General features: G+C 35.0%; 1 protein-coding gene across 1 annotated transcript; it reads right to left on the bottom strand.

The window, feature by feature from the left end:
* LOC135471966 (copine-8-like) lies at positions 1-14870 on the bottom strand. The gene is made up of 21 exons (XM_064751433.1): positions 14795-14870; positions 13816-13856; positions 13110-13156; positions 12372-12475; positions 11943-11982; positions 10815-10885; positions 10235-10266; positions 9891-9919; positions 9430-9533; positions 9090-9194; positions 8542-8583; positions 8106-8181; positions 7630-7686; positions 7259-7320; positions 4879-5031; positions 4373-4448; positions 3846-3973; positions 3038-3140; positions 2456-2513; positions 2170-2243; positions 1-1468 (listed from the first exon to the last, which is right to left on the bottom strand). Coding segments are annotated over exons 2-21 (1563 nt in total). The 5' UTR covers positions 13817-13856; positions 14795-14870; the 3' UTR covers positions 1-1267.
* Positions 14871-14872: the final 2 nt, after the last annotated feature.

Below are 14872 nucleotides of genomic sequence, written 5' to 3' on the forward strand. Positions count from 1 at the left end.
CTCTAGGTTATAAGAAGTAAGCCTCAGTGATTTATTTTGACTAAGAGCAGGAGGTTTGCGAGGGGGAGGATGTATCACAAGGAATAGCTGCACATATCTTTAAAAACATACTGATTTGTCATGTACAAGGCAGTGATAACCACTAACAAATCATGACTGAAAACCATGACCAAATACAACTATCATACACAATTTTTGTACTTTGTATTAGAAATTTCCTTTGCAGGCTGACATAGTCATGCCAGTAACATTACGTTTGACTCAAAATCAGAAGCCTGAACATAGGTACCTTATACCATTGTACGATGTAATCAAAAATGAGCACTTTATACCCTAATATTTATGACAGGCCATGAAAGAGAAGTGCAGACTGAAGAGGTAGTCATGGACAGGAGCAATACCCAAAACCTATAACAAACCACATGTATGAACAGTAATGAGCCTGCCCCATATGTTCTTCTTTAGCATTTTTCATGGAATGATATCATAGTAATCCAAGGTAACAACAATTACAGGACATCCAACTGGATTTCATCTTTTACTTCTGCGACTGCTGAAATACAATATACTTGTAGTACTTAGACAGGGTACTAGTTATTAGATTATTAGGGCCTGATTAAAGATTTCACCATAGGGCTTCATTCCTTCAAATAAGAAACCTGTTGAAGATTTAATGACCCATGGTTAAAATGTTCGATACTTTCGAAAAAATGAATATCACAAAGAGACTATTTTCATTCTTCAATCAGAGCAATGTCTTTCCCAACACAGGAATATCAATTTTTTGTCACTTCTTTCCTTGGCATGTTCCACAAAGTGGGATATAGCTTTAGGCAATCTCAATCATGTCTGTAATAATGGAAAACATGCTAGCAATATGTCAATACAGTTGTGTTATCCTTATTATCCAACCTTTTCATTTTTGAACATATATTTTTAAACACATATTAAGGAATCTTTAAAACTGTCCATAAATTTCTATTCCATTTCAGTAATGTATTCATGAGTTTGTTTTGGTACTGGTGATTTTTCACTGCATGTAACTTTACTCATAATTAGATTTACATTTACTCACAATGAAATATTCTGTTCATGTTTTGGTCAACTACCAATATTAGGGAAAACCTAATACGTTGATATTTAGGTAAAAACAATACTGTTAAATTGCATGTTCCTTTCTGAATCTGTCTTTATGTATGCAAAAAGATTATGATCTTACACTATAAGAAGTCTTTTTTTCAGTAATGCTCTATTACAGTGGTCATAGTTACTGTTCAGAAATGGGTAGTGATGACACAGAAGAGATGGTCAACTGTCGTTGTAGGGGAGGTTTAGGTTTGATGTTGTACTTCCTCATATAGGACAAGAACTGGTCAGGTACCTCGGCCAAGACCTCCTTAGCAAGACGTGCCTGCAAAGACTGGGAGTTCTCTGTGGAACGCTGCACAAAGTCACGCATCGGAACAAACTAAAATGAGACAGGACAAGCTTTGGATCAGGAGCAGAAGTAATACTGTAATACTCATTGACATGACTTTAATGCCATACTAAAGACTTGTTCACTTATTAGTTCTATGACAGGTTTTTGGGTGGAGGAAACCAGAGAGCCTGAAGTTAATCACTGCCCATCACTAAATATCTGACAAACATGCTGACAACAGAAAGAACTGGATTGAAAAACATCACAGGTCAAGGAATTAACAGTTGCAGCAAACTGCTTCAAATGTCTGAGCTGGCATATGCCCCTTATATTGCAATAAGCACAATGCATGTGTGGTGTGAGTAACTAACTTGATTTGACTTAACTAGAAAGCTAGACAATAAACATTACGCTGCTAATGAAATGTTGGCTACCATGGATAATCATACATTTGAGTTTTATCTCATCTTTCACTCTCTCTTAACCTGGATTTGGTTGATAATGTAAATATCTTCTTTCAATGATGAGGCATACTTTCAAAACAAGAATCAATGCTTTTCTTTTCCGTTTACTACTGATTAGAACATCATAATCTGAAGTCAGAATCCTGTAGATGTATTTTTCATTCTGACAATTTGCAGACCACCCTCACTGTCAATCAATGAACTGTGGAGAAAAAAAAAATGAAGAACATCAAACATCCTTTCATATCGCATCAAGTCTTACTCCGGCTTAGATGTGTCATTTACCTGTACAATGTCCCTCTCTGCCACCCTTCCCCTGGAGGAAACCCTAACATCATCTCCATCCAGGATCTCCATAGCTGGAAACAAACATAAACAGATCAATACAGGTTTTATGATTACATCCAAAAATATTTATGAAAAGTTTATGGCTTCCATTTTGCCTGCTACATGTAGCATTACATTTTTGTTTATATTACAAGGGCATTGGCCTATTTGCACTACATGTATATATGGCTATTTGTATCACATGGATGTAAAACTTACAGAGTTACATTATACAGGTACCTACCTTCGAAATCTGCATCCCCTATTCCAATAATGATAATGGACATTGGAAGATTTGCTGCCTGTAAGTTTAAAGAAGAAGAGCTTGTAAATATGGCTCAACACTGACCATTACTTAGCACATCATCAAACCTCAACTGGTGTTTAAGAAAAGCTACATTGAAGATCATTCATGTACCTTTGATTAGATTTAATATGGCTTGGGTCATTAAATTTTAATCCTTCATCAGTCTATGCAAAAATGATCATAATGTCTTCAAGTAAGCATAAAAAAATGTTATATATGCATGGAATAAGTTCAAGAAAAACTGAAATACCACTGCCTTTTCATCTACTGAACACTTCTTCTTCATCACCACAATCTTACAGAGATAACCACCCACACCCCTAGAGACTTTCTGTGAACTTCATAAAGGACTAAAATCAATCGTGATTAACTGGTCTTTGTAACTCTCAACTGACATTTAGTCAGGGGACTGACCTGACAGTTATATAAGTACATGTGTGTCAGGCAGACTCTTTCAGAACATGTATTTGTTTTGCTATATTATCTTTACACACATGAATAAGTAAGAGAAATACTTACATTCACAACAGCTTCCATGGTTTGAGGCATGTCAGTGATGATCCCGTCAGTCAAAATGAGCAAGATAAAATAGTCTTGTCCCGTGCGTCGACTAGCTGCAAACCTGAAAATGAGTGGCACCACATTTAATGAACACTATTTACCTGAATTAAAGTAGTCACATATTGTATATGACATCTTTAAGCTTTTTTTTCAACACTTTACCATCAAAAATTCAGAAAACACAAAAGCACTAAATCAATAATGCAACATGCTAACATGTAAAAAACCTGAACTTTCTTTGACGTAGACATTAACCTGTGCATGAATGAAAAATATGAATACACGGTACAATTTCTTAACTGGTGTATGTTGTGAGCTGTATCCATACTATTTCATTTATTAAAATTGTATGGACATGTAACTGGCCTGTTTAAGAAACAGGAAACCATTATACTTTGCAAAACATCTATATAACATCTTAATGTGAAGCCATTAGCTGTCAGAGCCTGTACTGAAAGACTCAAAGCGCTGCGGGGCCTCCATGGCTCAGTTGGTTAGCGCGCTAGCACAGCGCAATGACCCAGGAGTCTCTCACCAACGCGGTCCCCGTGAGTTCAAGCCCAGCTCATGCTGGCTTCCTCTCTGGCCGTACGTGAGAAGGTCTATCGTATAAGTGAAATATTCTTGAGTACGGCGTAAAAAACCAATCAAATAAATCAAAGCGCTGATGGCCTCCATCTCAGAGTTTTATACAAGTTGGCTGCATCAACTAGGTAAAAATATACACATATGTGTTTATGTACGTGACTGTTTAGAGCACACTTACTTTGCCACGTGGTTTATAACAGGTGCAAAATTGGTTGGTCCATACAACTGCACAGAACGGAGACAGGAATAATAAGAATCCAGAACACCCTGAATACCCTCACAATATGGGTTGCTTGGATTTCCATTCTGCAAGACAAGAAATGTTCCAATTAAAAGCCACTACATCTATATATAACGTGTGTTAGCTTTCCAAATAACTGAAATAATGCTTACCGACCCATATACTAAATAAGAATACAAATATTTATTTAATTGTTGTTTAATGCCAGTTTTATGGACAGAATGAGACAAGAGAAAAACAGGAGAATCAAAAAAAAATCCCTGTCCGAGATTGAAATTGAACTTAAAGAGTCATGTGATTAAAAGAGACCGAAAAGCAAGCACCTCACATGGACAAAATCAAATCAAAAAAAATATTATACGGTGCATAGATTATTTTCTCAGTGTTCAAATTTACACAGTAATTAACCAAATATACAAAAAGTCCTATCTCCACTGTCCGTCATCTTGTGACCATCTGCGTACCAGGAAGAATTCATGAGAAACTCTGCCATCTGGGGGAAGTTTAGCACCAAATCCAAGGGCTGGAAACAGCTTGTCCCTGTGAAATATCATTAACAACAATTTGGCTTCATCAGGTGGTTTCGATAATTTCAAGATCAGAAAGAAATTCTGTGTTTAATAACAAACGTCTTCAAAACTGTTCCTCTACTAACTTGCTTCAATAGGTGTAAGCACAATACAAGTCATTGTGCAGAAAAGGCACTTTTATAAATAATGCAAACAATCTGATGGGAATCCCAAATAGCTTTCTTCCCACCCTCTTACATCAAACTTCCCATAACAAGGTACAATTACCTACTCCCATATATATTTTTGCTCTTAGCTGGTAGGAAAGTTTTAATTTTTCTCCATAGGATCTGACTTTACCAAGTATCTATGTCTTGTAAAGCACTATGTACTACTAGATCAAATGAGTGCTTTTTGAAAAAATCTCTATCAGTTTCAATTATACTTATTATTTGGCTCACGTGTCATAGTCTTGGATGATATTGCCCACGGAAGAGAGCGCATTTGCATATGGGTTGAGGTGGTATGGACTCAGGTAGTGAAGAGATGTTGGGTTGGAAGGGTTGCCATTGGAGGCTGTAAAATCTACAGCAAATGTGCAGTGGATCTGTGTCCTGAGAATCAAAAAAAAAAACAACAAAAAAAAAAAAACATGAAATTATTATTATTATTTTTCTTTCAGCAATCAATAAATTAATAATATAACAGGTCTCCCTCAAAAAAGAATACTAGTTACAGACACCATTTTGACAATATCACTTCAAAAAAAAAAATAGATCAACTGAACATACTGGCCACCAGGCTGAATTTTTGACATTGCCACAATGTAAATTATTTGTCTAGCTCAGATTTTGAGTCAAACGTGTTGATACACAGAGATTATGAGTACACTGGGCCAATCTGCATCATCGTATCACTCAAGTTCTTTGCGTATATTGACCGAGCCTGGACGCCAAGGCAACCACTGAGAAGGAGAGCGATATGGCGATGCAGATCATCACAATGTACTGATGATCTCTTAATCATATAATTTGTATAAAATCTATTTTGGGACAAAGAAATCCAGGTACCTCATACTCTGTTACTTTGCGTAGTATGTGGCAGCGCGGTGGTCTGCACGATGCTTCAGAACCACTACGCGCATGTGGAGTTTGTTCTAAATATAACATATTTCAGAAGTTTACAACCGCAGAGTATATTAATAAAAAAAAGAAAAAGAAAACAAAACACACAAAAATGGTAAGTCCTGTAAAACAAAGAAAATGTAATTTATAAATCATCCTGTACATGTAACTGGGCTTTACAAACATTTTTTTTGTCAGCATACGGTCAATTTTTAAGAAATAAAAGAGCTGAACTTCGGAGTGTCAAGTGGTATACTTTGAAATAGAGAATATGTACAGTCCAGATTTGTGCGAGCCAAAAAGATTGACCTACTTTTTCAGTGAACATGAAACTTTAATTATTAATAATTTACGAAATTAGTGAGTTCCATGCCAGTGTGGATGACAGGAAGTCTTTCAAAACTTCTGAAGTCTATGCATATGAAAACTTGTCATCATAGTTAATGGTTGTCAGAACTTCAAGGTAAAATGGACTGTCGATTGTGCACATTTTTGTTGTCCTGTGGTACCTTTTGTATGCCTCTACCGGATAGTCATTGTTATCAATGGCAAATTTTTTCAGCTGGAAGGGACGGACATGCATGTTGGAGATATTTTCTATCTACCCGAGCTACATGTATTCCACGCCCTGCTCATCACATTTTAAGGTTATGTTTCCCCATTTTAGTTTCTGAATTTCTTGCCGTTACGTAAGCCAAAATGAAGGGAATTCATCAGCCATATTTTGATGACCAGTGCGCGTGGATTATGGTTCTCAATTACTTTTTTTTCCCTTCAATATACATTTTTCATTTTTTGTGAGTGATTTAGCCCTGTTCCCTCTGGCCTTTTTTGATGCAAGGATGTCAAGGGAAGTTTGAAACCCTCTGTCGAAGAAAAGCTATGTGGACAGTTTTTTACTCTCACATAGCATTCTATGGCCCTGTGATGACTTTTGTCCGGTTCGTATTCGCTGCTATAGTGCTTTCTCAGGGACAGAAGAAATGATCCAACATAGTTATTTAGTGGGACCGGTGGAATGTCCTCCATTTCCACATTTTCTACTTGCGGGAAGGGTCACAGACACTTTCAGTCTTTTGAACAGTCTTTTTGTTCTTCATACCCAACAAACTCCGCTTTTTCCAATTCATCCCATTTGATGAAAGTTGGTGCCTTTTCCAGGAATTGTGTGCGTTGTCAGAGTCGATCTCAACGTTAAAAATTTACAATTTAAAACTTCACAAACACTTCAGCAGGAGTAATAAATTTGGAAAAGGATAACTAACAGGAAAAGTGAATTAAATATATACATGATAATACTCAATGTGCAGGTGGTTCAACGATGAATGTGGCCTGAATCAACGGTTGTGTGCGCCACAAGATGGAATCTGGTCATTCAAAAAATCACGAAGCAGACGACGCAAATAATTATTACAAACAGTTTGCCTTTGATAATGGCATGCAGAAAGTGAAGAAAAAAACACTTTTTCTGAACGTTTAAGGATGGTAAATCATGTTCATGTAAGTAGGTCAGCAGTGCATGGAAATTCTCGTATGGAAGGTCAAGGCTTTCCCAGCCAAAGGTCACACAGTGCAAAAGCAGTTTGGCACGTGTGAATGTTCAGAGGATGAGGATGATGATACAGAAAAATATCCCACAGTTCTGTATTAGGTGTGTAAGACTCAATCATATACCTATATGATAAATGTAGGTTATGTTATGTACAGTAGTGCTTACCCTCCCCTCACATAATCCAGAAAAGAGAACACAGTTTCCATTCGAGCCATCAAGACATCAACCTGTAAGAAACAAAAGATTGAATGAGGCTAATTGAAACAATGATCCGCATGTAGTATAATTTCACATAAACAGGCCTACAGTGATACACTGGTATTTGTGTATTGATAATTGTGGTGTTTTGCATTTCAAAATATGTACCTTCATTTGAAAATAAATAAAAAGTGACAGAGTTGCAAAGGCACAGTAAAGTATGCATTGCATTCTAAGGATGAATACCCCATAGACAAACTGAAAAAAACACATTTATAAGATGTATTTTATTTTCAAATAATTAAGGGCAAGTGCATGAAAATGAAATAAGGACTTACTGTCCCTGAGTTTTTGTACTTCGGACCTTTCTTCTTCTTCTTTTTTGGGCTTATTACCTGTTTAAGCAACATTTACAAAAACATAAGTCAGTCAGTTAGCCGCCACATTATTCCATAAAATATGAAAGATATTTTATGTATTTTTTTATGTATACCTAAATGAACTCAAAGTTCACCCTCAACAGTGCAGTTTTAGAGCAAATAATTACCTCATGTTCCAAGCAAACCTCAAAACACCTTTCTAAAATAAACAGAACTCTCAGAATCAGGAAAAATGGGTAAGTTACTCATAGACAAAATGTATGGTCATGTAGGGCACCTAAATTTTCATATTGGTCTGTTTGATACATGCATATTCAGACAGAATGGTTCAGCACTCTTTCCACTGCTCACAGTAGATTTCCCATCAGCAACTTCTGTGCAATTAAAATGATCTTGTGACAAATTCTTTTAACAATGCCAACTTGTTTACTTACTTCATACACATTTTCCGGACATTTTCCTTTCATCAGCTGACGCACAGATGTGAAAAACTCACCGATCAGGTCATGCCTAAAAACAGAGAATGAACTGTATAAAAAGCAACGTGTACAGAGCTTCATATAATTTTATGACACCAGAAAATACGAATGGTTGACGTCAATGTTCAGCAAGAATTTTCACTTATATTCATGAGGGTGATCAGGTTTGTGGTTGGAGGTTCCAATGAGTAATCCACCGATTTTCACCAGGCACCTGAAAAACCTCTTCAGTATTAGCCACTGTTGAAAAAGTACAGTTGGATTCAAATAAGCGACTTCCTTGGTCGAGGGCCTGATAGTTGCAGAGAGCCAGCATCATCTGAGCCAGCCAGCCCTCTCAGAAAAGTGAAAAATGTTGAGACACTTCTGTTTCAATGTAAAAATCACATACCCTCCATCAGCATCCCAGTCATGGCACTCAATCTTGACAGTTCTGAAAGGAAAGTTCAAATGTATATGATTTACATATTTCTAGTATGACAGGCTTAGTAAATGATGGCACATAGTTTGGCTGATTTAGTATGTTTAAATGAAGTTTATTTTTTATGATTTCATATTCACACAAGACAGTTTACGTTATAAGTAACGTGAAAATTTAGAAGCTCATCCTGCAAACTGTATCAAATATACATCACATATAATGATTACCATTAATACATTACTTCAACATAAATTTACATCCCACATTAAATTTTAAAAACTTAAGCATGAAGCAAGTAGCTCTTTAAACATCTATGGAGCCAGTCGCCACAAAATAAATCTACACATAAAATGTCATTAAAACTGGACAATATTGCTTGTTTTTTAACCTTAATGTAGGTTCCACACACTGATCCTGCACACAAAATATTATATATTATATTAGATCTTTGAGGCAACAAGATTCCATTTAATATCACCTGTTTCAGTAGTAGGTGAAATTATGGACATTAAACATACCTGTCATAGTCTCCATTGCATATAGCTCTGACAGACAATTTAAATGGCCTCCATGAAGGGTTGAGAGTCCGCTTGATTACCTCTGTCCGATGAACTACAGTAAACCTAGAAACACAGCCATTAATTTCCCATTAGTTTTCTCCAGCAAATAAAATTTCAACAGAACCAACAACACATAAGAATACAATGTCTATCCATTGATGAAAACATCCATAGAAGCAGTTTTAATTTTTTTTTACATTCTTATTTACCACAGTAAAATAAGGTTAAACTATAAGTAATAATTTTACCACACATTTAAATTACCTTGTGCTGAGAAAATTAAGCATAAGGTTCTTACGTGGAGTCTTCATTACTCCGGTAAAATGTCAGGAATGGATCAGACTTTCCAAAGAAGTCTTTCTTATCCAAATTATGGCCAGACATTTGGAGAGTCAGTTCTGTCTGGAAAAATTAAGAGGACAAAACTGTCTTCAAAGACAACATACAGGATATATATATTAATTAAAAACAAAATATTTGTGCTGATAATTACTCAAGTACATCATATATGCTCCTTACAAAGAATGAACATCTATCCAGTTTGTTGTGTATGATTTAACATAGTTTCATTTGAATTTTTAATTAATTTTATTCTTAATATTTTATTTATATCCTGGCTAATAGGTTTGTGATATGGGGAATCACCTTCACCCAGTAATAGAAAAGGCTCAAGACAACAATGCCATTTAAATATTCACTTAATGGATGTCAAAGCTAATACGAATTTAAACTTGTTTCCCTCAATAACTCAACCTTTACCTTGCACGAAGACACTTCTTCTGCCGAAACTGAAAGATAAATGAAAGTTATTCAGACCATTAACAATTAATCATTCTCTAATCAATATTATTAGGTCAATATCAATTAAATTCTTTATTTAAAGTTAGTACACACACGAAAAAGGTAAATAAGCAAAAACCTCAATATAAACATTTCAATGCTTGTAACTGACATGTTAGCTCTTATGCACACAAATATAAAATTTACATAATATCCATTTGTTTTTTTGTTTTTTAAGAGTGATTCTTATAAATGTACCTATCATCTCTGTACATCACTCATGTATCAATAAATTACTACAACAGCTTATTCACAAAACATACCTATGATGTGACCACTGTTTTTCTTGGGCCCACTACAAGTAAAACAGAAAATGAAAATTTTTATTTCAATGTAAAATAGTGACTTTCTGTAATTTATCTCTTCCTTTTAAATCCCTGACACAATTATTGATGTGATGTGAATGACTGTGGTATATTTCAGACACATAACCTTACTGTTATATATACAACAGTAGGCAGTCTCATGGTTATGTTAAACTGGAGTCACATATTTGCAAAAGGGAGACACAAAATTTCATCTCACTGGTTGCTAATGAAATTATGTAAGACCATCATCAAACACTGTAATCTGCCTTATTACCACCAATACCCATTCCTGTGAAGGCAGGGGAATCTCAAAATGTCCTGTGAGAGGCTGGTATTGAATCAATATCTTGTTGAAATGCAAGTACAGATCATGAACAGAACAAATATCACACAAAGGTGTGCTAGGAATGATGTTTAAAATATTCATCAACAGTTTGTCAAAAAGATGTATGTAGTACATTGTTGCATTGTTTCCTAATATACGGAGAGGCAATCCTTACAGAATCTTCATGTCCCCTTATGCTTTCATACTCACATCAATCTTTTACTTAAACGATTAGATGTTACAATCTCTGCAAGAGTGCATTCCATGTGACCGAGGAAGTCCTGTGTAAGAATGAAATCAGGAATTTGTATGACATAATGATATAATACACAGTGGGTAACTGATATAACACCTAAGTACATGTACACCTTGAATAAATCATAAAAACAATTTAAGAACAACTTCAAACCCCTCTTTCATAAGACACAGTCACCACAAAACCACTCCCCAGAAACAGAGGTGAGAATCACCGAAGGTAGCTCACTACATTTAACTTGTAACACTCAGATTCAAAAACAACAAAAAAAAAAAAACCTTTTTTGTGAGAACATGTACTATGGAACAAAAAATGGAGGTCGCTCAGATCTATATGTACATGCTTGTATATATTTTTACATCGCCTTTAACCCTCGGGACTCGCTAAAATTTGGAAATGTATAAAAATTGTTGTTAAACGAAATATATGCTATCAAAAATGAATACAAAATGCCTTTGTATGGGCTTAATGTTATTCCTGCGAGAGGTCAAAGTGGGACATATTATGTCATTTTAGTGACACTAAACAGCAGCGTGACGTCCCCGTGAGAAAAGCACATATTTCACAGATGTAATCATGCAAATTACAAATGCACAAAAATCAGTGCAGAAATTATAAATTTAAACTGTCACAAGCTACCCTAAATCAGTATCACTTATTTGCAAAGAGAAATAATCTGGTGCTTGACAAGGTGTGCTCTGACTTATAGCTGTATCTTCATACAACAATGACAAATGGTAAATCTTTGCTCATACATGTATATAACTGACATAATTCATACTTTATCACATTAAACCACATTAAATCTTTTCTTGATATTGGCTTTTACAACAGTATTTTAAAATGAATGTATAACTGTTTTTATATTCTGACATAATACATTTTTCCTAAATGAGAACAATAAGTCAAACAATTAAACATTTTATGGAAAAATGACCCTGGTTTAACCGTGTCAGTATTTCACACCAAGATCTATCATCTACAGCAATGAAGTTTGGAAAGCTTAATGATAGCTTTAAAAAATTTTTTAAAAAATTACTCTAAATCTTCTTGATTTCCTGAAAGCAAGCACAACAACCTACATGTTTATCCAAATTCGCACTCTTGGAATCCACATCATATCTGAAAATCAAATAATAAAAGAACGCAATAATACTGATTTGTGAAAAAATAATTTATAAACAGAATAATATGTCTGTGAAGAAGCATTGCCAAAGTGAAATTATAAAAATATTCAAATACCATGAATGTGCACTAAAAACTCACTGGATCTGCAGCTTATTAACGTATGGAGCCCTAGTCAAGAAGATTAGATACATGAATTAACCAACCACTTTCAATCTTATCAAGCAGAGAAAATAGAGGTACTAATCTTAGTCTTAAAAGTTACAGCTGTGAAACAACAACGTTGGCTAAACACAGGCAAGATTTTTGCAGATATACCTTTCACAAAATGATTACCTACAAAAGTAATTAGATATTAACTTTCACACCAGTTTTTAAAAACTTACATTTTGAACAGTAGTTTTTGGCTTTCTTCAAAGAAATAATGTACCATGAACTTTTTGACAAAATCAGGATTCAAGTTATTCCAGATGATTTCAGTTCTGCCAAACTGAAATAGAAAAAATACAACAACAGTGAGACACATTTCAAAGATGTTGTACCAATCAATAGTGCTGGGTTTTGTCTGTTATTATATATGCTTTACAAAAACAAAGTTGTGTTGGAAGGTAGGTGATATCCTGCCGGCATAATGTCAGCATCAAACGTTATATTTCATGATCTTTAATAATCTCTAAAAATGCACTCTTTTTGGCACATCTGTAGGAATTTTTCCAATATTATTTACAAAAAAAAATAATACTCACCAATTATATAGAAAAATGGGCATAATGGTTAACAGATGTATGCAATATTGTCATCAGAGGTTAACTACACAATAACACACCTCCACAAGTTAAAGTATAAGGACCCAGCAATCAGGGATCCTGGAGAAGGACCCTGATGCCATTTAATTCACCTCAAATGTTCCTTTCCCATTGCATCATAATGACATCACATTAAAGACACCAGGGTGTTACACTAAAAACTGATACATTGTAACACTGCATACGTTGCACAACAATCAATTTTTCATGTAACATTGGCTCAAGGTGCTGCTTCACACTAGCATCCTCATTGCACCACAAGCAATATATAGGTGTTTTGAACGATGCGACTGAGGCAATCAATAACGTTTATCTTACCTCTCTCCATTCATTGCTTCCAGGTTGTTGTGTGAAGAGTACACACACTGAAAAAATAACCAATATACTGGATTGAAAAATAAAGTTTCGTTTAATGACAGCATTGTCACCATCTAAAAGCAACATGAATGTTTAGTCATGTTGTTAAGTACATGTATCTTGCAGGGTAAATTAGAGACCCTATTACTTTTTCATCATAGAAACATTTTCAATGATTTTCATATTGTGTCATAAACATCTGAAATCCCCAGCAAGCCCAGAATGAGAAAAAAAATTAATTAAGCCATTTATTTCAGCAAGCCATTTATTTCAATGGTGTATGTATTGTACCACCACACTAAGACCTCTCATTGAAAGTCAAACAGTGAACTTGCTAGACAATTATCTTAAAATGCTAGTAACTATCTTAAAATGTTGTGCACAGGGACAATGAGACATGTTAAACATTATGGAGAGATTTGACCAATGTGGTTTGATAAAAATGAACAACTTTAATCAGAAATATATTGTAATAGAACTGTACATGTATTTCATACAACTTGTATCTAGCATTCAGCAGTGTCACACGTATTTGAAATTACCGTTACTCCATGTCATTTCTCAGCCTAGATTCATGTCTGTTATTTCTATTACATGGAAGTGAAATCGCCCAAAACAGCAAATGATGATTCTACCATGGTGAATATGCTGATAACTTTATACTTACTAGGATCTGACTTGGAAAACACATCAGCATCTATCAATTTTCTAAAATTGAAACAAAAGTCCATTGAAGTAAATGCACAGATGTTCATACTGGAAATCATGACATATGCAAAGAAAAGATAGAGCTTGCCTGTTGATGTAGGAAACACATTAACCCAAAACACCTCAGTTCAATGCATCTGAAGCAATTAAAAGATATGTAAATGCTTGGTTTTCATTTCTTAATGTGGAGTTTAGGATTGGTCAAACACATAAAAGGAGAAAAAAAGCTTCTTGGCTTTACTCTTGATGAGTAAAAATGGCTTTAAACTAAAATTTTCCTATAGCCTTTGTGGTTAGTCTGAAAATTAAGTAGCCTACTGTGGTGATGTCAACCATGTGTAGCTCTATTAAAATAAATGAAGAATATACATTGTCAAATGTCCAACGATTATGACAACATCATGAAGAGTTACACATGAACATGAAATTACTCTAAACCACACAGTTAAGATAGATCCCATCAACACTTTATAGTTTGATACTGTAATACAACATTAAATCTAAAAGATACTGAGTTCACTTATGAGGGGAGCACTATTGCACAATTCGCCTGCTTCGTAAATTTCCACACATCATCTGTCAAGTCGGTTTAAGGCTAGGTCCTATAGTATACATGAACTTTACGTTCATTTGACTAAGTCGAAACGCGGCATCTTAATGTGAAATAGTTTTCTGGACAAACAGAATACATAATCAGGAAAGACATCCACAAACTGAACACTAATGTCACACTAAATATGTCAAATGTCAGTCTTGTTTACATTCAACAGTGATCTCTCACGGGCCTCTCTTGAATGCAGAAGAGTTCGTGTTCATAACGGCGTTCACGGCGCATGAAAATAACAAGTTTTCAATACGACTAGATCGTTTCTATATGTAATTTAGTGATTGACACATTACCATAATATTCATATAACACTTCTGATAGGTTTTCTCACCTGCAAGACACTGATAATTCAACAAGAGTTGCGGGAACTGATTCATAGCCCGGATGAAACGTCGTAGATGCCGCCATG

The sequence above is a fragment of the Liolophura sinensis genome, chromosome 7 (genome assembly GCF_032854445.1).
Source record: "Liolophura sinensis isolate JHLJ2023 chromosome 7, CUHK_Ljap_v2, whole genome shotgun sequence".
NCBI lineage: Eukaryota > Metazoa > Mollusca > Polyplacophora > Chitonida > Chitonidae > Liolophura > Liolophura sinensis.

What these genes read in the sequence shown, in the direction of transcription:
- LOC135471966 (XM_064751433.1), bottom strand. An exon ending in CGTTTAAGTAAAAGATTGAT is followed by an intron (nt 10,267 to 10,814) that starts GTGAGTATGAAA and finishes TTTTACTTGTAG; the next exon opens with TGGGCCCAAGAAAAACAGTG. An exon ending in CAGAGAGGGACATTGTACAG is followed by an intron (nt 1,469 to 2,169) that starts GTAAATGACACA and finishes GTCTCATTTTAG; the next exon opens with TTTGTTCCGATGCGTGACTT.